The following is a 22,975-nucleotide window of genomic DNA, read 5'->3' on the forward strand; positions in this document are numbered from 1 at the left end:
CCTCCCTGCCACAGCCAATCAGAGCCACACATCAATTAACACCATCCATCCCACACGCGCCACGTTAAGACGTTACTGTTCCTTTAAGGCTTAAAGTGACGGATAGACAGAAAGTTTAAGGAAATAAAGTCCGAATCCGGATACAGAAAAATAATCCATAAATATAATTACTAAAGTTCATGAAAGCCACACTGTAATTTCTTGAAATAATTAAAAGAGAATACACAAACTTGATGATAGATAAATTTTTCCTTCATATACTGACTGTTACATCCAAAATGTATAAAATGTTAATTTCTTTGCATGAGTTTCTGTGATGAGTAAGTTTGAATCTTTCTGAAGGCAGTTTGGTAAAAAGATTATGGTTTTATTAAAAGAAACAATATGCAGTTCATACATTTCCATGTTCAACATAAAGGCTACATATGAATACAAAATAATAATCAAGGACATGTATGTACACAAAACTTTTGCTGAGTCGACTGTGTATAAATATTTTCACTGATAAACACGAGAAACAAGTTGTTGAAACGATTAAAGAGGCTGACAGATGAAAACTGTGACGACTCGTCAGTGTCCTGCACTGAAAAACCAACGCTGTGATCAGCTGTTCTCAACCTGGAAACCCTGACACAGGAAAGTGTGTGTGCAGTCATTTCAAGATGATTGTTTTCAGTTGTGGAAAGAAACATTTGGTTTCTGGCTTTGTCAGGTTGAGAAGCGCTGATCCCCACAGCAGCTGCTGTCCCTGAACGCCTCACACAGAGCGACCTGAACGCAGCATGGTGTTATTCATCAGCTGTGACCTCTCCAGGATGAGACACTGGAGACGGAGGGCGTCCCCTCCTGCAGGGAGACATGTTAGACTCTAGATGGTGCCCCGGAGCTGGTGAGTGATGAAGAGCTTCACATCATCATCATCATCCAGACAACACAACTCAACACACTTTTAGTCCCGCGTGAATTTCTTGTCTACATAAATGATGAGATCCAGAAATTCTTTTATGATGTCAGGGAAGAGAAAGAGCTCTCAAATCTACGTGAGGAAATATTTAATTTTATTAGAACAACTGATCCTCACTGACTAAAGTCTGGAGAAATAAATACAGTAAAGTTTTTAAGACTCTTCGGGTCTTCATGCCATCAGAGGTCAGAACTGTCAGAACTGTTTGCTGATTGTCGCACAAATTTGTTCCAATAGGAGCTTCTCCGTCCATTTAAAAGAGTCAGAAGAACACCTGAATTAACGAAACAAAAAAAGCACCAAGTGCAGTAAAAACTGACTTGGTGAATAAATTGGAAACGTCAGATCTGTGTGAGTGATGAGGGAACATTTAAGGTCCGTACAGTCTGACGGTGGACCTCCACGTGGTCTCTGATTCTAAACCAGCACCAGGTTCTATATTAATACAGTAAAAGTGTCAGAGGTCCGCAGAGAAAAGCTCACAGCTGGATTCAGAAACTGAACCTTGAAACCGGCCGTCAGGACTTCCTGAAGTTTGTGATGTCACAACAACAACACAACAACTGAGGTGGTTTTTGTGTTTCTTCTTTGGGATGTTAAATCACGTCTCTCAAAACAAACATTTTTCCTTCACAGTTTATCTCAAACAGCAGCTCCTGCTGTCAGCAGAAGAACCCTTTGCTTTTGCAGATTTCCTGTAAATTTGGTTAAAACGTGTAAAACGTTTGCTTTGAAGCTCGACTGTGAGCGACCCTGAACAGAGAGACTCACAAAGTCAGAAGACCTTGAAGGGGGTTTGTGTTTGCTGTGACTGGTCAGTGTGAATGTTGATATGTGAGTTTAAAGGAACTAAATCTACCTGCTGCAGCTTTAAATTTGATGTCACTGAAATAAACAAAACAACAACAGTTTGTTCTGGTTCAGTCTGTGAACATCAGGCTCAAAAAAAAGGAGGTGAGAACGGTGCGGTTCACATCTGTGATGACTCGGCCCAGATCAAATGTGCAAAATAAATATGAGTGTAGCTGCACAGGAGGGGCCAAGTCTGAGGAAACATTAGCTGGTTTTCCTGAGAAGAAGCTGTGATCGATCTGATATCAATAAATGGAGTAAAGCAGAAACACATTTACAGGCGTTCCATCCTAAATGTCTTCGTTCCAAAAAGCTCCTCTTCATCGTCAAAAGGGAATTCAAAATTATCTGTCTGAATCAAACGTTCCTACAGCCGAAGAAATCGACGCTGATGTAGCGCGGGTAGCCCTCCAGGGAGTTCCTGCCCACCGGATCGAACTTCCAGTACTGCCGTCCTCGGATGAAGTGAGCGTAGCCTGAAAAGCAGACGGTGGATTTAGAAGTCAGAACAGGAAAGATCAGCAGGTTCTGTGTTTTTGTTCTGCTCCGTACCGTAGATGTCCCTGAACGCAGCATCCACGTCGTCGGGGATCCCGCTCCAGTCCTGCATGCTGCGCGGGTACACTGACTCGACCCGGTTCTGGCGGGGGCTGAACCTCCAGTAGCTGCCTGATTTGAAGAAGTAGGTGTTGTAGTTGGGGTCGTCGCCCCAGCGCAGCGCCGCCTGGATCCCCGACAGACCCAAAGTCCGGATGGACTCCGGCCCTCGGATCTGCATCTCGGCATCAAACACCCAATAGTACTCACCTGGAGAGACAAGATGGACCGTGGACGCCATTAATGTCTTTCTCTTCAGATACCAAGACGTCTAACACGGTGCATTCATGAACCCGACAAAGGTCAAAGGTCAAACCTAAGAACTTTATTAAACCGACAGTTTGGGCTTCATCAAACACAGATGATGAGTGGTGGGAGTTTTGACATTCCTGTTTCTTTTTGTCTTTCTGTCTAATTTTATTTCTGATTAGCTGGAGATTCAGTTGTTTGGACAAAGACCCAGAATCAAACACCCCCATTCTCTTTTACCGACCAGAACCGTCTCAAGACCACCTCGGACCCTTCAGGACCACCTCGGATTATTCAGGACCAGCTCGGACCCTTCAGGACCAGCTCGGACCCTTCAGGACCAGCTCAGTCCCTTCAGGACCACCTCGGACCCTTCAGGACCAGCTCGGACCCTTCAGGACCACCTCGGACCCTTCAGGACCAGCTCAGTCCCTTCAGGACCACCTCGGACCCTTCAGGACCAGCTCGGACCCTTCAGGACCAGCTCAGTCCCTTCAGGACCACCTCGGACCCTTCAGGACCAGCTCAGATCATTCAGGACCAGCTCGGACCCTTCAGGACCAGCTCAGTCCCTTCAGGACCACCTCGGACCCTTCAGGACCAGCTCGGACCCTTCAGGACCAGCTCAGATCCTTCAGGACCACCTCGGACCCTTCAGGACCAGCTCAGTCCCTTCAGGACCAGCTCGGACCCTTCAGGACCAGCTCAGATCCTTCAGGACCACCTCGGACCCTTCAGGACCAGCTCGGACCCTTCAGGACCACCTCGGACCCTTCAGGACCAGCTCAGTCCAGACCTCAGTCTAAACAGATCTCAGAGTTGTGGCAGCTTGGACGCCTCTTTCTCACCTTGAAAAAACCAGATATTCCCTGACTTGTCTTCGAAGGCGGCGTCGATGTTGTCAGGAATCCCCCTCCAGTGACGGGACGCCAGGGCCGGGTACCCGCTCTCCAGATGCCCGTCCCTGATCCGCCAAACGTAGCCCGACTTGAAGAAGAAGAGTTCGCCCCGAATCATGGACACGGCATCAAAGTCCGTCTGGCAGGCGTCAGGCTGGAAACCAAACAGATCTCATGTTCGTTACTACACAAACTGATTCCCACGAAAGGATTCAGTGTCACAGAACCATTTTATGGATGAACTGAAGTCCGACCACCATAGAGAGAGAGAAAAAACATTTTAATGTCTCATTTATCATCTACGGTCCAAAATACACTCCTGTGTGATGTGGTCTCGTTTCACAAACAACCGCGTCGTGACCACACAAACTTCCTCTTCAGTCTGTTTGTGTTCCATATTCCCTCCAACAAACTCCAGAAAAACCAGCCGAGCTATAGATTCTCCAGAAACCATTAAAAACACACACACACACACACTGTAGAGCGCCCCAGTGTGTATTGATCCGGTCAGGTTTGGGTCTTGGATATAAAACAGGAAGAGAATAATCCATCTTTAACTGATCCATGCCTCCAAGCATGCTGGGAAATCCACTGATCGTCACTCCAACATGCGATCGTATATAAATATACATTTTTTATCTGTGAATTATTTTAATGAACTTGTACAAAACAATAATTGGGTACGTCGTTAAAATATAACGCAGCCTGTTAAATGATCATTTAGACATTTTTAATCTTTACACATCTAATTTTTATGGATATTTAATAAATATATAAAATGGATTTAGTGAAGTGACCCCGTTTTTTCTTTCCATGATTTCCTTCTTTTGAATTGTGTGATAGATCAGTTGGACTCACGTTGGGGATGATCTCATTGGTCTCTGGGTTGGACGCAGGGGGCTGCGGTGGTGGGCGCAGCGTTGGGGGCGGGACTTGCGGCTGAGCCCCGTACAGGAACTGGATGCCTTGCTTGTCGTCCTCGCTCAGCTTCAGCGGATATGAGAAGGAGTAGTATGCCGACATGATGGCCCCCGGCTCACGGGAGTGCTGCAGGCCCAGGACGTGCCCGAACTCATGGGCAGCGACCTGCAGAAGGTCTGTGCCTGCAGGTGGGGGGGGCAAAGCACACCTGGTTCAGATGCTGTCCCACGGCGTTCGTTTTGACCTGCTTTCCTTCCGTTTGTAACCTGAGATGATGCGGCATCATCATAAAAACGGAGCGCACTGCTCAGACTGGACTCACCCATGTGGTTTCCCAGAGTCCAGGACTCGTCGTAGTCAAAGTGGATGTCGCCCTGTCGATGCGTTTTGGGGAAGAAAGCGTGAGCGAGAATCCCTCCCGGGCCGTCGAAGGGAAGGTTGTCTCCATGCCAGTATCTGCAGGGTGATAAAAGCACAGTCACACTCTTCTAAGGACTTTTCCTAAATTTCTGACAAAAACAGAGACGTTCTCCGGGGTTTTTCCATTTTAGCAGAGCAGATCAAAACTTCTGTGCTGAGCAATTAAAACAGGGACAAACAAAGTGAGCAACACAAAGAAGATGAAGTCATTTCAGACTGGATTCTGTTATCTGCTCGTCCTTTTCTTTTTTCCGTTTCCATCTTTGTGGCTCAGTGAATCTCTTCGTCAACATCAGATTTCATCTCATCTGATTCCTGCAGCAGAACTCAACAACAGATTCAACATGATGGACTCTTTTGGCCGAGAAGCTTGTGAATGTTTAGAATCAGTTTGTTGGAAGTGATGAAAGGTCTGAAATCTATCTGGTGATGAGGGGGGAAACAGAACCGAGCCCTCTGTGACATCACACAATCTAACACACATCACGGAATCACAGAATCCTTTATGTGATTCTGTTGAATCACAGAAGGAGACGGGGACATGGCTGACAACGGGCACTCTGAATGGATTTTTAGACTCTACCTTGGTGACCTGGAGGATCAGATAAGGGTCACCAGGGAATCACTGGGAATCCAAGGAAGGGAGGAAGACGACACCTGGATCAGCCTGGAGAAGGCCACTTCCCGGCAGGACGAGGCCCGGTGGGCAGTTTCCTCAAAGCTAGAACAGCTGCACCACAATCTGCTTCGTCTAAAGACGGAGGCCACCAGACTGGAGGAGAAGCTGGACGAGCTGAATGAAACTTTTGAAAGCAGGGAAAGTTCCCAGACTTCCCTTCAGCTGGGGGATCAGAGACCGAGCTGCGAGTCACAGACCTGGAAGGAAATGTTCCTCTTCCTGAAGGACGAGATGGAGGCAGTTCAGGGCAAAAACAGGGAGCTCCTGGAAAGTCTGAACCAAAAGCTGGAGAGTCAGCGACTCCGATGGGAGGAGGAGAAAAGTTCCCTCCAGGAGGAGATAAACAGACTGAGAACTCTGCTTGATCAGCAGAAAATCGACAGCGACCATGTCAGGACTTATCTGGAAAGCGTCCGGAAGCATCATGAGACTCAGCTGTTGGACCGGGACAGAGAAAAGTTCTGCCTCGTTCAGGAAAACCTTTCCCTCAGGAAAGCTCTGCAGCCGGAGGAGCCGGAGAAGGAAAACAAAAGGAAGTGGTACCAAAAACTTTTCTGGAAAAAAGCTGACGCTCCTCCAGACGCAGATAAAAATCCAAAGGGGCTGGATCTGACGGAGGATAACGAAGGGCCGACTGACGGCTGACGTACTAAACACCATAAAGTTTCTGTTGGAACTCCACTGCGTTCTTTGTCTTTTTGATATTTAGGTGTCAGTGAAGTAAAGACAGAGCAGGTCGTGTTTGAGCTGCTGACGTTAACTCAGACTTGTTGTGTTTGTGCGCCCACCTGGTGAAGTCGATCCGGATGTCGGCCTTCCCGCTGTGGACCTCGGTGAAGGTGAGCGGTGTGACGTCACTCCAGATCTTAAGAGCTTCCCGGAAGACACGTCGAACCTTCTGCTCGCCAATCTGCCAGGGAAACCGGACGATCCTGCAGGAAACCGAAGCAGGTGTCAAACGCACAATCACACACACACACACAGACCATCATCTGATATCTGCTGCGGGGAGGTTCGTCAGGCTGACGAACAAAACAAGGCACCCCTCAGATCAAACCACCCAGGGAGATAAAAACACACAATCAGAAAATCACAGAAAACATAATCAGTTAATTAGAAGAGATTTAGCATAAAGACCAGAAACAGGCAACAATCATCATCAAAATTCTAATAATTCATCACCAAAGCGTTTTCCTTTTTTTGTATCATTTTTTTGTAGATCTGTGTTGGCCTTAAAGGAGCACTTTAATATTTTGGGATGTGTCTGTGAATTCTGTGAGTGAGATGAGAAGGTTGAAGCGGCGTCATGAGGCTGAAGCGAAGCTGTCAGGACATGTTAGGCGTCTGCAGCGTTTATCAAACCTGGCAACGCAACTTCAGTGTGAATCTGACTGTCTGTTTACAGGTTAAACTAACACGATGCAACAGGTTTTTTTAAACTTAATGTTTCTCAGTCCTGATTGGTTGGTACAGTCTGTCAATCACATCATTGAAGTTCATGATCCTGTCAGTTCCAATAATTCTGTGAACCTTCACTTTAGAGAGTTGGCACGTAACTGAGAGCAGAACTGACGTTCGTGGTGAGGAGGGACAGGAAACAGCAGGGTTTATGGGAAATGTGCTTTTAATTTAGCGGTACATGACCAATAAAAAAAAACAGTCTCTTTGGTTTCAGTCACAAATGAAGGGATGTTTTCTGACCGTCGACGTGTTCTGGTGCAAACAGTCCAGCGGGACAAATATTTGCTCAAAGGGACGTTCCTCAGCGCAAAGTTCAGCTTATCGCACAGCCGAATGATTAAAGATGGATTTCACCTGGAGCTTCTCCAGTAAAACCAGTTTGTGATGCTCGGCCGACCTCACGAGGGATTTCTGGATCAACTTTTATCATTTCCTTTCTGATGAGCCGTCGTTCCTCCCGCTCTGTAACTCCAAACACATGTCGCAATGAGTCCTGGTCTATTGATGTCCTCCGGTCATCGTGTGATCATCTATAATACTTATCTGTCAGGGTCGTGGGGCGGGACCAATCCCAGCAGCCACTGGGGCGAGGGTGGGGTCGCCAATCAATCAAAGCACATCGACATTTATAGACAAACAGCCATTAAACTCACACTTTAGAGTCACTCATTAACCTAAAGAGCATATTTCTGGCCAAACCCAGAACCTTCGCCAACCGCCAACCAACACGTGGTCAGTAAATTCAAATCTTCTGAATGAAACCAAACTGTGTGACGACACAGAGTCTCCATCTGCTCCTAAATCAGCGTTACTCTCTGTTTAGTCAACTAATCCCATGAAAAGACCCAAAACCAACACGTGTCCAGGTCCAATCCGGCCCAGCTGCTTCCAGCTCTGCTCAGATTTCAGCTGTGGTCCAGATGTGGACGCATCATCTGACGACAACAACAACAACAATAACAATAAGAAATCTTTTCCTCCTTTTAGCTTCAGGATTAAAACTGTTTCAGTCAGACATTTATAATAAAGACGTGATTCAGTTCCAGCCTCTGAAATGTGAGTCATGTGACGGTGAACAGAATATTTCAGCGATGTTTTCTTCTTGAACGAACAAAGTATACGATATAACATCATCAAACATCAAGTGTCACATATCCTCTGAGGAAACGTCTCATTAAAACCTTAAATCTCATAAATAAACTGAAGCTCCTCTGATGAAGCGTTCAGCTCTGATTTAATCTCCTTTCATGTGTATTTCATTGATTTCATTCAGCAGCGAAGAACTTTTTGCCTTTTTTGTGGAATTTGTTGACAGTAGCTCCGACTCTCAGCAGATTTATCCTTTAATTCTGCAGATTGTGGTGAAACGACGCCTTCCATTTTTAATATCATTAAAGCCGAGCCGATGAACGACCTCTGTCACCCCAACGGCAGCCTGACAGGCTCCTTTTCAGTTTCGCTAACAGCCGTTAAATCAGTTAGAACAACTCGTCTGACCCGCCGTGACTTCCAGCTTCATGCCTTAACTTGCTCCACTCAGAAAGGTGGCTGATTGTGAATGAAAGGCGAACGCAGGGTCTCATTAGTCATTTAAAGGGAGCGAGCAGCGACGGCGGCCCTGTTGGGTCGTACAGAGGCGCAGATCACTCGGGTGTCACCGTCGGTTCGATCCAGCAGAATCTTATTAGTCTGCGGTCGGTGCAGCTGATAAAAGGCCGCTGCCCCCCCAGCCCGTCTTAATATACTGTTAAGTTAAAGAATGACTGCAATGAAAGGGACCCCAGGAGACACAGACAGAGAGGCAGCAGACGACTGCCAGACTCAGAATGGTGCCAAAGTCTTAGATGAAAGAAAACCATCACCCCCTTTTTTTTCAGAATCATAATTTCAAGACTTGTTTTTCTCACTAATGTCGACGTTTGATTTATTTTCTCCTTCAGCTCATCCTTCAAAACGTAAATTGTGTTACTTCTCTCTTTAAAGCTGCAGGAACGGATTTCCAATCTGTGGCAGCAGAAACAACCTCAACAAGAACTGAAGTGACTTTCTGAAGGTTTTGGATTTTTCTTTCGCCTGTCTGAACCGTTGATTGTCTCTAAACCTGGACCTGTAAAGTAACGCAGAAGGGTGAATTTTTTCGTGGCTGCGTGGTGAAACGCTGAGGTCGTACCTGTAGGTGAGGTCCGTCTTGTCCAAGCGTCCTCCGTACAGGACGTAGCGTCTGTGGCGGTGGCGTCCTCGATAGTTCACCTCCCTCTGCGTGGGGAAGTCTGGAACGCCGCAGCGAGGCCGGTTCCATGAGTTCGAGGTGTTGCTCGCCAAACCCGTCTCCTTCACTAAGTCCTGAGCGTATGCTGGTTTTCCTCGTTTCTTCAGGTCGGGGAACTTTTCCGAGACCTGGAACGACCACAGAGGACAAATCATGTAAGGAAGTCATACACCTGAGCTGATGATAGGTCAGCGTCATCAGACCTGAAATTTCATTTCGACTCATGTCACCCTGTTCATTTGGAGGGGGAAGCAGGAAGGATTCGTCCTCAGCGCACCCACAACAAACACTGAAAACCAGATTTCATCTCATCAAAAGTGACCAAAGAAGCTAAAGTGTCAAGAGGAACCAGGAAGCCCTTTATCACACGTTCGTCTGAATTCATTCTGATCTCTGAGCTGGCCCAGTTTAGGAGACAGCAGGTCCCAGAGTGTCCCATTATCCTTAATACCCCCCCGCCAGATCCAGAGGAAATGGCTCTGCTCATTTCCAGAGAAGCAAATTACAGAGGAGAGGCGTCCCGTCCGCACCTCCTCATCTGATTCAGTCGTCATTCTGGAAAACCAAACCACATCTGCAGCACCGCAGCTCAGTGGGAGCGTTTGGGTGTTCTCTTCATATCGCAAAATTACGTGCATTTCCTGTTTCCACCGCTGAGGCTCAGAATAACCTGTGGGAAAAGACGCTATCGATACATAGCAACGGAGGATGAGACAAATTACCGCTCATCATCTGATCCTACGAATCTTCCCAAAGCTTCTCTGGTACATCAACGCTCCAGGGTTTCTGCACCACCCTGACCTTTGACCTCAGGATCAGCTCAGCTTCACACTAACGAGCAGGTTTATAATCAATCTGTTTTCAGGGTTGGGATCAGATCCAGTGACAGTTCTGGAGCATCTGCTGAACGGTGGAACCTGCCGGGTCCACGAGAAACCCACCAACATCTGGATTTCACCGCACGGCAAGAAAAAAACATGACCTGTAGCCTCAACGAACTGACTTTTAGATTTAATTTACATAGAGCCATAAAAAGTGCAATAAATGAATCCAGGATGTTTATGTGAGAGAAGTCACGATGGTGTTTTGTTGTGTTTAAAGCCCCCCCCACTCAGACTGGGGCACTGTTGTAGGTTATGAGGAACAAAACCCAGCAGGATTTGTGGAATGTGCTCCAGACTGCAGTAACACGGTGACTGATGGGTCTGGATCACAGAACAAACAGTACACACCTCCCTGAGCCCCCCCGGCCCCGGGCCCCCGGCCCCCAGCCCCCGCCTCCTGTGTTTCTCTTTGTTTAAAGGAGATTGTAGCTGCTTAGTCTGATGCAAAAAGCTCTTTTACACGTTTGAGAGTCTCTGTGCTGCAGCTTTCTGCTTTTCTGGGTCGTGTCGTCCTGAAGAAGTCTGCTGATTCTGCCTGAGCGGAGGTTCGCCTCGCTGCTGCAGCAGAGACGGACAACAAAAGTCTTATCAAGCAGCAGCAGCTCTGAACCGTATCAGCAAAGTCCGATAACACGAAACAGCTTGCGTGGAATTCACTCTTTATCTGTTTGCAGTTTTTTACACTGACTTCATGTTTTCAGCGTTAACAGAAAACACACAAAGAACCTTTAAAATCAAAGTAGATATAATGTGATATTTAATATTACGTAATATTTTCTGCAGAAAGACGCTGAATGTAAACAAAACTTGGTCAAGTTTGGAGATGAAACTGCAGAAACAGACACTTTTGTTTGTTGTGTATTTCACAATCAGCTGATGTATTTTGCCATCATGCCTGTTATGATGTTATGACAGGCCACAACTGGAGGGATGAAAATGTCGATCCAGTCCGATCCTGTTGGGTCTCTTTAAATCATTTCATGAAGAGTTAGACCTGCGTTATACGTAAAGATGTAAAATAAATCTGAGTTGATTTGATTTGATTTGAAAATGTAAACGCTGCCTCGCTTTAGTGTTTGTTGAGTCTTACACTGTCAATCACCGCCCGACAGCTGCACCCCCCCCCACCCCCCCCAAATGGGACTGAAGCTGACCGTCGGCTTTCAGGTTCATAAAACTTCAGCTAATACTCAGTGGGGGGGGGGGGTCATTTCAAAGAGGTGAGATTGGAAAAAAAGTCAATAAAAGACTAACCCCCCCCCCACCAGTGTATCAAATGTATTGTTTGACCCGTCCGACCCCCCAGCTGATTCCCAGCAGGTGTCTTATCACAGTTCACCGTCAAAGACGAAACAAACTCTGTCTGGAAAAACTCTGTTTTCCGGTTTTTATCGGAAAATGTGAAACTCTTCACTCTCAAACTTTCTCCTTTCTCCCTCTTTTCACTCAGCTGTTCAATAAAAACAATCAAAGGATGCCGAAAATACTTTACAACATTAATGACATCAGCGTGTCTGATCCATCCTGAAGACGAAATCTCTCTCAGACGTTTGCTGACACGAACGCCCGACTGCTCCGTTTTCCTTCGACAAGTGATTTACCAACGTTTACTGTGTTTTAGTTGTTGAACTGAAGCAAAAGCTGAAGTGTCTTTAACCTTCATCCCATCTAATGACCTCCAGGGGACGACGCCACTGAAGTCAGGTTGTGTTGAAGTCTATGGGAAAATGTCCCTCCTCCTCCCAGATCAGCTCAGTAAACGTTTTCCTGATGAGTTTGTGGTCTCGGTCTCTAGTTTCACGTCTCTAATAAAACATAATTAGGATTTTGTTCCAGTTTAGAGGAAAACAGAGGATACATTAGGGGACGTGGCTACATTGTGATTGACATCCAAATTAAAAGCTTGTGGCTTCAAAGCAGCAGTTCACAGACCGCTGGGTGACGTCACGGCGGGTTTCCCCACCAGTGTTGAGACCAACGCTTTGATCCGGACGTCAGGTTCAGGATTTTTCCAGGACGGAATCGTCCGTAAAGTGTTTCAGACCGTCACGGTGACAGCTGGAATGCTCCGATGCGGCCCTGACAGTTTGCTGATGGTGTCTGTGCGTTCTTGTGTAATTTCAGAGCAGACAGTGGAAATCCTGTCAGCAGACGGCGAGATGACGTCGGTGGAAGAAAGAAAAACAAGAATACCACCGAAGACGATTAGTCTGTCACGTTCTGCTGAGGAGACACGAAAGGCCTCAGAGCTGCTGCTCCACAGTGTGACAGTGGTGGGGACTGAAGTGGGGGGGGGCATTACATGTACGGACACATCACGCTTCCAGTTACAGTGATGACAGGACGTGGAGATCCGCCTGTGGTATTCAGAGAGCAGAAGGAAGACGTGTCTGGACAGGGAACGTCTGAGGAGTGACTCCAGTCTGACAACCCCCCCCCCCCCACCAACTACCAGGCCACTGTGCTTTACGTTGACAGGACCAAAGACCTGCATGGAGCCAGAAGATAGCGGGACATTTTGACTGCTGGTCCGTCCATCCTTAACGCCATCAGTTTGACGGCAGAAGTAGAGACAGTCAGTCTCTTCTCGCTGTTCTCTCATTTCAAAGCAAAAATTCAACAGTAAAACTAAAACTATGAATTCAGGACGTCGGCGTACTTCTGATCTTACTGCATGAAAGACAAAGATGAGAGTGATATATCTTCTTCTTCTTCTGTTTCCAAATGTGTTAAAAGCACACCAGTGAGTCGCTGAGTACCATGAACCACGACGCCTCCACGAACTCACCAAACCACCAAATGTCGATGAATCCGCTGCTCAAAATAGTCCCTGACAAATGAACTATTTCCTGCTGTTAGAAAAACTGAAACTGAAAAAAGCTAAATCAGGACTGGGACTGATGATCGTTTCATTCGTGATTGATCTTCCAGATATTTTTAGACTAACTCGATTGAGGTGGCACTTGGCCTGGAGGCCCACGAACATGCTGGGAGGAGGTCTGTGTCAAAAAAGACAAAGAACCATCAATAGACCAGAAGTCACTGCGCCCACACAAACATGTTTTGAGTCACAGCAGCAGGAAATCTATAACTGAGGGAGAGAAGGTTCATCAAAAAGGAAATTCCTCCTGACTTACACTCACATCCCGTTTAACAACCTGAAAACGAAAGAGGAAAAGGAAGACCCAGGAAAAGTAACGTCAAAGTTTTCCAAGTGTGCAGCAGAAAAAAACCATATTGGAACGTCAGTTTTTCTGGCTACTTCATGCATGTTAGAAACCGTCTGAGAGAAGCTCCATAAACATAATAAGAGTAAATCCGGATGATGGGAAGTAAGACATAAGTGAGTGTTTATTCAAGGAGACAGATAAGGTTTCAATTTGAAGGGTGTGCTCACTGAAAACACAGTTGCTTACAGTGAGAGAGGAGTTATTGTTGCCAGATAGGCGGGAGGATGTCCAAATTTTTCATCGAGAAATGTCTCGTTATCTCCGTTCTTAGTATCCTAATCCGACATATCTTCAGCACATCAGAAACTCCCGGCAGCAAAAGGTGATATAAGCCATCTGGGCATCTGCCTCCGTCTCTTATCTCTCCTGGCTCGATAACTCTCTTCCTCTGAGCTCTCAGACTCAGATCTCCTGCCTGCTGACAGTCATAAAGGAAAAGGGGGGTAACAGTTACCTGACGGATCAGTCGTCAGCTTATGGTCGAGGCTCCTTTGTTTGGGGCTTCTCAAGTTAAGAGTTGAAATCAGGATTTCACAATCAGACGGTCTGAGCATTTTAAAGGTCTAAAGGTTGACCTGTGAGTTTTATAATGACACCAGAGCCTTAAAAGCAGAAGTCTGGACTTCCTGACCTTTGTGATGTCACAACAAAGCCACGCCTAAAACCCAAATGGACCAACATCTGGTGTTTACCTGAAGTTAGCGTATCTTCATTGGCTCACTCTTCACAGCAGCTTTGATCTTTGACTCGTGACCTTTGAACTCTGACGTTTGTTGTATCTTTTAGGTTTTTTAAAACAAATAAAAGTATTTTCATGCAGCAGGTAGAAGTTAGAGGTCCATCAGGTCTGAAGGTCTCAGTAGATCTCAGTTCCATCCACAAACTCACTGATGTGGACTTTAATGGCTTCAAGTACGTCCTGACAGTCACCTCTAATGCCCCCCCCCACCCCCACCTTTTTAGGAAAAGGACCAGGCTGGATGCTCGTGCTAACGAACAAAAGCATATGATTAGCTTTGTGAGGAGGGGTGCATGAGTTCTTTAACTGCCCCCCCCCACACCAACCGTGTTGTGTCCCACTCGCAGCTGTGACCTAGATCTGCTCGATGGGAACCCGGAGCCGCTCTGATGTCACCTTTGCTCTCACGGTTCCTGGACCAATCACGTCAACACGATGGGACAAAACGCGTAACCCCCCCACCTTTTTACTCCGGAGAAAACACTCCATGTATGTGCCATGAATGCCACAGAGGCCTGTCCAGACCTGTGCAATCACTCACCCTTTTGTCAACAACCAGGGAAATTGGCAGAACTACAGATCAGACTCTGCAAAGAGATGACCAGCAGACAAAACATCAGCTGTTCCAGCTGCAGCTGCAAAAGATGCAGGCGTCGCCCAGATCGGTCACCTGAGAAAAAATGTTTCTGCCAATCATCTTGTGACTCCTCCATATTTATCATCTGCCCTTTGGTGGCGATCAGCTGACCACACGTCACATCCTCGGCCAATCACAGCTTCACAACTGGAGGATTCTAACGATGCTACCATTGTCTTCACAGGTTAAACTCATTTTAAGGACTTAATGGATTCAAAGTGGAAACTTTTCTTGGGATTTCAAGGACAAATGATCCTTTTTTTATTTATAGTCTGATATTTTGTCCTCCCAGCTGCTGCCGTAGGAAAACAAAAGGATTATTCTGGTGTTAGGCCGGAGTTGGTGATGAAGCTCAGTGAGTGACATCGGGAGGCTCCGCCCATCTTTATTCCCCACTCATGTTTTACTTTAAGGTGAATTCAGGTTCTTCACTGGAGACAAACTGTCTTTGATACAATCTGAACCACTTCCTGGTATTTATTCCTCTCATCAGTAAATCTCACATTTCCATCTTATATCTCAAAGTGCTCTAACAACGGAACAAACCAGATGATTCAGCCTCAGAAACCTTATCTACAATCTAACTTAAATAATCAAGACGACTTCCATGTTTGAGGGAAACTTCCAGGCTGCTTCCTCTCCTCCAGCTCAGCCGCCTGTGTGTTTGGATGCATCACTTATTTACCTGTTTACCTGCAGATGGAACACAACCTGTGTCTCACTTTGGCTTCAGGCCAAGACACGCCAATGACAGTGATGGAGTCGTCAGTTTAACATCAGAGCAGTGACAGTGAACGCAGCACTGACGCCTCCATGCCGGCTCCATGTGTTGGACCCTTCTCTTTTATGGTGTTGTTGACAAAATGCCTTTAAGAGCTGTTATTACAGCTTCCTGCCCTGCAGACACGGACCGCAGCCCCCCCAAAACACGCTGCTGTCATCCTGCCTCACTTTCTGCTGAGCAGACAGAAAGGTAAATAGTGATGATAGTAATTTCTTCGGAATAAGAGCAGCTGATTACAGTGACAGGTGGGAAAATAACCATTTTTCTTAATTACAACACGAGTGTCATTTGGTCCCGCTGATCAAAGGGAGAGCGCGTGCACGTGGCAGGACAGAAGAATAGAAGAGGAAAAGATACACCGGATTTGTTTTTCATGCCTTCTGCATGCCTGCCAAGAAAAACACAGTCAAACAAACACGTGTCCACGCTGAGTTTTTAAGTTTAAGTGAGTCCGGACTCACCGGCGGCTCCTTGAACCGGATGGATCTCCGCACCGGGACGCAGCGCGCGTCCTGCAGACTTTGGAGCGCAAAGACGCAGCAGCAGAAGAACAGAGAGGTCCGCATCCTGAGCGGAGCGCAGAGCCTGGACCTTCAGGGACCTTCAGGGACGGTCAGGGACCTTCAGGGACCTTCAGGGACAGCCAGGGACCTTCAGGGACCTTCAGGGACAGCCAGGGACCTTCAGGGACCTTCAGGCACCTTCAGGGACCGTCGGGGACTCTCATGGACTCTCGGGCTGCAGGATCCGGCTCTCCTTAAATAGACTCTCATTTCTTTGTTCTCTCAAGTTTTTTTCTCCCACATGAGCTTTTTTAACGGCCCGGGGCGACAATACCACCCGCCACCACGTGACCCTTAACTCTTTCTCTGCCACAACAGAGTCAACTCAGAACAGATGACGGTGGACCCGAAGCCGAACCCGAACCCTTTGGAGGTTACAGACACTTTCAATCTTATTATTATTTTCATTCAACAATTAGCAGAACATGAACAACCTAAAACTCCCCAGACAGTCAGAAAACACTCTGAATGTCACTGAATGTCTCTGTGAGCCTTAACGACAACAACAACAACAACAACAACAACAACAACAACAATAACGACGACAACAACTACAACAACAACAACAACAACAACAACAACAATAACGACAACAACAACAACAACAACAATAACAACAACAACAATAACGACAACAACAATGAGAGCAACAACAACAACAACAACAATAACGACAACAACAATGACAGCAGCAACAACAACAACAACAACAACAACAATAATGACAACAGTGACAGCAGCAACAACAACAACAACAATGACAACGACAATGACAACAACAATGACAACAACGACAACAACAACAACAGCAATAACAATGACAACAACACCAATGACAACAACAATGACAACAACAACGACAGCAATAATGACAACAACAATAATGACAGCAATAATGACAACAACAATAACGACAACAACAACAATGACAACGACAATGACAACAACAACAACGACAATAACAATGACAACAACAACAACAACAACAACAATAATAATAACAACAATAATAATAATAATAATTTTCCTGATGAGTTTATGGTCTCAGTCTGAAACACAACATGATGTTCATGATGTTTAGAGGGAAACAGACCAGGAAGGAGGGGATGGGTTAGGGGGCGGAGCTACTCTGTAATTGACAGACTGCACCACCCAATCAGGAGAGAGTCCAGAGCAGGTGAGATCCACCTTCTGCTCCAAATATGGTATCTCATGGTTTAAAAAACCAAGATGTTGCTTTCTAAAACACATCTGATTCAATGAACACAAGTTGTTGTTTTTTTTTCTTTCTTAAATCAAAAGATTTGATTATTTACAGAATGAATCAGGTGACTTGTAGCTTGTTTCTCTTTGCATCATGTGGTACAAGCAGTTTTTAAATAGTTTATTAACCCCAAGAGGTAGAATTTTCTTCACCCAACTCAGTCCTTCAATTTATGAGAGATATTTAAATCACCAGACTGAGAGATTAAAGAATCCTTCATTCTGGTCTGCAGCAGATTCAGGTCGGAAATAACGAGTCAAATTAAAGAAAGAAGAACTCAGCCTATAAAAAAAATGTCCACCGCTGCAGAATGTCGACTCCTCCCAGCCGAGATGCTTCAGTTGTGGGTGGATGAAGATTTGTCAAGTTCCAGCATGTAACTCCTCCCAGAAACCACAAATTGTGTCTTTTACATTTCTGTTTTGGTGCAGATTAAACAAACAAGCTCTGTGGTGATAATTCAGCTGCTGGAAGGTGAACTTCTGCAGAGCAATAACTGCAGCATGACACACAGACGGGAGATTAATCAGTCAGACTCAAAGTAAATGTTTCCTCCACAAGGAGGAACAAGGTTGGGGGGGTAAGAATCAGTTAATTGCAGCTGTATGGTAAATGCATAAACTTCCCAGTCGGGGGGGTGCAGGCGGTTCGTGTCCCACCTCCCTCCCTTTGTTCAGTCAGTCAGTTTGAGATCATTTCTATAATTACAACCACTAATGGCAGTAAAGAATTCAGCAGGGCTCTCCTGTAATGGCTGTCAGATTTCAGAAGGCCTTTCTGGGCCTGAAAAAAGGCGCTCTAATAAAATGGGAGTGTAATGAAAGAGAAAAGGGAAAGGCTTTACAAGTGACACTGCTCATTTCTGGACTGTAATTAATGTGACTGTGTGCAGATGTGTAACGTTCAGCGGCCATTTGAGTTGGCCAAATACGAACACACATCTCTGTCGGGTCACGCCGGATTCATTTTTAGGTTGAAGGAGGTTTGAATTTTTATCTATGGATCAGCAAATATTTTTAAAATCAGTCTGAATGTGCTAAAGGGCCAAAGCTGGGCTTGTGTAAGTCTGAGTGTGTTCTTCTAACACAATTAGTCGCATGACAATGCAGGTTAATGAGAATGAATCAAAAAGTTGTCATTCGTTTTGTGTTTTGTGTTTTGCTTGAGTCACTCACCCTCCAATTATGTGTGATTGTCTCCACCTGTTTGTTTTGATCGCTCTTTATATTTTTATTGTCTTTGAGTCTTTAAATTCGTTCACTCTGAATTTTCCACCAACTCAAAGCTGCTGTTGTAACTTTAAATTAACCTGCGCCGCTCCGGCCGCTGTCATCACGTGAATCACATAAACAGGGTGTATCATTTTCCCCCAGATGGTACCAATAACGTTTTTCATCCTCTGTATTTTCTTTTTTATTTTACGAGATGTGGCAGCGAACCAACAGATGCCTGCAGCTCTCAATTACACAAGAAATACACAAAGGACCGAGTCGCAGCCAAGACCAATAAAGAGACAGGAATCTGCCTGAGTGACACTGATGGAGGGAAACTCTGGGAACTTAGAGCTTCATTTAATGTGCTGATGAAGCATCAGAGATGTGATTGAAACACATTCAAACAGGTTTGGATGGCGACATGCGGCTAAATGTGAAATTCTAAGCGATTTTAGGATCATTGCTGCGTTCAGGGAAAGAAAACTTTTAGGATTGCTTCCAGTCAGAGTGAACAATATCTGAGGACTGTTTTATTCGTTCACTCCGGGGGGTCTGACCTGGTTGACCCAAGTCCACGCAGGAATACCAACATCTGGAAAGGGCTTTCTTACACGAGGCGTTCATATTTCATCAGAGTAAAGATCCACTGAAATACACGATGTACATTTTTATTGGTGGAAAGCTGACATGAAGGTCCGTATCTCCGTGGTAATCATCCAGGTCTGATCCGTTTCACCGCCCAGGTGAAATCAAGCTGCAGATCTTTGCAGATGAAAAGCGTCTGTTCCTGAAGCAGCAGCTGTTGGTCCCGCTTGAATGGAAGCGCCGACGTGTTTATTCAATGTCCTCTTGGTAAAAACGCAAATACCATTAAAAAGGAACACAACAAAAGTTGCATTCCAGTGAGCTGATGTTGGGCTGGTGTCTGCACGTGTGCGATGGAGGTTTGTTTATTCCAAAGGCTCCCAACATCAGCTCACGGCTCAGTTGGACGGACTGTTTGATGATCTTATAAACGTTATGATGTCGTCTGGCTCTTTAGATGAAGGAGCTAATCAAAAATAAGCAGAGCTAAATATCCAGCTGCAGTTATTTCAGTGTTATTTAAGTGACATTAAACATTTATTTTAAGATTTAAAAAGATAAAGATGAGATCTCTCTTCTGGCTGATATTCATATCAAAGGATGCAAATGGAGGTCAGGATCCAAAATGCGTAACCAGGAAATCCCGATTTTCATATCTGGACGCTAACAACTTCACTAACTGCAGCTAATTAGCTTAGCTTAGCATAAAGACAGGAACCGGAGAAAACCAACATGCTGGCTCACACGTTTATGCCTGAAGAGCCTTAAACCTTCATTCTATTCACTGACCATCAGGGGGAGACTCCACTGGTTGGAAAAATAAATAAATAAATCTGATAGTATTGAAGTCTATGGGAAAATGTCCCTCCTTCTCACTTGTTTTATCAGCTCAGTAAATGTTGTCCTGATGAGTTTATGGTCTCAGTCTGTAGTTTCACAGCTCATTATCTGATGTCACAGTGGGAGGACACTTGATTATAAAAAGTCACTCCAAAATTGGCTCTTTAATTTTCCTGACAGCAGTTTCTTTAACTGAATGCACCAGCAGCCGAACACGCCGTACAAACGGGAGGGAAAACTCCCGTCAGAAGTTCCCATTTGGACTCGTCATGGGAATTTAATAACCAGAATTTCAGAGTCACATTTCCCTTGTAAAGTGCCGATTTTTGCCTTTTGAACACGACTTACTGTGTGTTTGTGCCACGTGAAGTGACGCTCAGTGAGGTGAGGAGAATCTTCCTGTTGGTTTCAACTGGTTGGAAAAGTAACACCCTGCAAAACTGATGTGAAAATACTTAACCATGAGTTCCTCTCACGGTCTCTGAAGGCGTTATCTCGCCTTTTGAAATGTCTTTCCTGTATTTTGGAGGAATTAATGGCAGTGCCTTAGCTCCCCAGAAGCTGCAGCTGTGCAGATGTTACATATTAAGATATGAAGAAACTTTAGCTGTGGAACCTCGAAACGGCTGCAACATTAAACTTCAAAGAATGATAATTACTTTTATTCCATATTTTGTGAATGTCAGGAAATCCTAAACCAACAATGTGTCCAGTTTAATGTTGCCTTACTTCATTTACTTTGTTTTTAATAACTGAAATGAAGCAGGCGTCTTTCAATAAGCTGTTTAATGCCCTACTGTAACTTTGAACTAATAACTAAACTAAACTAAAATGAAACAAAGGTCTAATGGTAAGATGGATAAATATGTAGCTTATAAAACACACAAGAGGAAAGTTGTGGATTTTGGGGGGATGGATTAATTCCAGTTCAGTGTTGAAGTGAGGAACGTGCAGAATGTTGGTTTGAGTGGAGTTAAAATACGATGTGAGTGTGTTTTTAAGAAATATTTAAACAACAGTGGCTCTGTGGCTCAGGAGAATAAGATGCATCAGGCTTTGACGCACACACACACAATTCTTAGGATCCATATGATTTGTTCAGTTTACATTGACTTTGGCATGAGCAGGGTGGTCTGGTGGTGAAACAGACTGTCCGATCATAAAAGAGGTCACAGGTTTGATCCCTGCCTCAGCCGATGAGTCCATCAACCTGACGTGTCCCTGAGAGACACACTGAGCTATTGTGTGGAAGTCAGTCGTATAAATCTCAGCCACGGACAGAAAGGTTGTCTTGGTTTTACAGCAACATTTGATATATATATCTATATATAGAGACAGATATATGGAAGTCATGGCAGCAGATTCGTATCTGACTGATCAACTGTTCCCCGTTGCAGCGAACTCTGCCCATCATACTTAACGACGGGCTTCAGCTGAGTCCTGGCCTTCCTGTCGTTCCTATTTAAAGTGAAACACTGACCCTGAACAAAGTGTGGCCTAAATCTGCTGCCAGAGAAAGCCATTTTTCATGCGGCTGGTATGGCTTTGTGTCAGACGCACTCCTCAAAACAAAGGCCACATGTGTCCATTTAATGCAAACCAGACCTGCGGATGGAAGCTGCCTGCCTGCCTCCTCCGACACGGGCCCGGGCGGGGCGCTGTGAAAAATGGCCCAGGAGGGGGCAAGGGGGAGCACAGTCGGGGTTATTAAGGGCTTTGGAGGCATTAAACCTCCTTCTCTCGTTGAGGCGTGACCCTGCCTGACCCCTCCAACAGGCCTCGCCACAACAAAAAGGCCAAAGGGGTGAAGGCAGAGAGAAGGGGGATGGAAACAGAACCGGAGACGTGTGCTGCTGCTAATCTGGGTTTTCCCTTTAAAGACGTCATGCATCAGCATCTTCTGTGGTCAAATAATGAGCTTTCCTGTTTTGAGTTTATATCAGCGAACTTCAATTTGCTGCAGTTTCTGTGATAAAGAGAAGTTTGATGTTGTGGGTGGTCAAAACCTTTTGGTCGGCAGCATGGTCGAAATCTTTTGCATTTCAAAGCCTTTTTTTTTTTAACTTTAATTCAAACCTCAGCTGTGGTGTGAAGATCAAATCCTTGTTGCTGATCCAGGGATCACACAATTCAAACAACTTTCAAACAATTCATTCAACTTTTATTGAAGGATTTCCACTGGCCTCTTTACGCTTTGTGCTAATTTTATCATCTATCTTTAGAGTGCGTGCAGAATATTTTAATGTTGAACAGATTCTGTCCACAACTTAAATTTTTACGACTACGTTAAACATCTACAATTAGTGAATTTGAGAACATGATCCCTATAAAGACAAGCTCACTTGCTTTCTATTTTCTGTCATTCTCGCTTTGCTTAAACACTTCCAGACACGTCTTGGCTCATGTTCTTTGCATCTTCTATGTGTTTTGTAATGAGCGAGCAAAACATTATATAATATTATACGATCCTTAAGTGTGAAGCTCTGTTTAGTTCTAAAATGATGTAATTATGTGTGTTGAGGTGTGAATATCAGAGTTCTGGTCGTGGGATTTGTCTGGATGTTATAAACCTTTTTGTGGCTCTTCAGACTAACACTTTGGAAAAACATTCAATCAGTCAGATGGATCGTCACATTTGACCTCTTTATATTTCACAACCATGTTCCAGCTCCAGCTCCTGCATTCCAGGTGGAGGTGAGAAGGTTTCTAAAGGTGTGACCTGAGAGGGATGAAGAGGAAGCTCTGACCTTTAATGACCTCTGCTGGCGATGATGAGGAGCAGCAGAAGTTGCTCTCTTCTCAGCTGTGGGTCAACAAGAAGCACTCAGCTCTCCCAAAAGTACAAATATCAACAAATACTTCTTTTATTTCTGTTCAGCCGGTTCAGTGAGCTCTGTCTTATAATGTTTTTGATGTGACTAACT

At 45.2% G+C, this 22,975-nt stretch overlaps 1 protein-coding gene across 1 annotated transcript; it reads right to left on the reverse strand.

Moving 5' to 3' along the window:
• Positions 1 to 352: 352 nt before the first annotated feature.
• On the reverse strand, positions 353 to 16,384 carry mmp11a (matrix metallopeptidase 11a). Its single transcript, XM_029510709.1, has 8 exons — positions 16,047 to 16,384; positions 9,213 to 9,439; positions 6,370 to 6,513; positions 4,805 to 4,938; positions 4,420 to 4,664; positions 3,511 to 3,715; positions 2,369 to 2,623; positions 353 to 2,292 (listed from the first exon to the last, which is right to left on the reverse strand). The coding sequence occupies exons 1-8, from the start codon at positions 16,149 to 16,151 to the stop codon at positions 2,174 to 2,176; spliced, it is 1,434 nt and encodes a 477-aa protein (XP_029366569.1). The 5' UTR covers positions 16,152 to 16,384; the 3' UTR covers positions 353 to 2,173.
• Between the last annotated feature and the right edge of the window lie 6,591 nt (positions 16,385 to 22,975).

This window comes from Echeneis naucrates, chromosome 9, assembly GCF_900963305.1.
Source record: "Echeneis naucrates chromosome 9, fEcheNa1.1, whole genome shotgun sequence".
NCBI lineage: Eukaryota > Metazoa > Chordata > Actinopteri > Carangiformes > Echeneidae > Echeneis > Echeneis naucrates.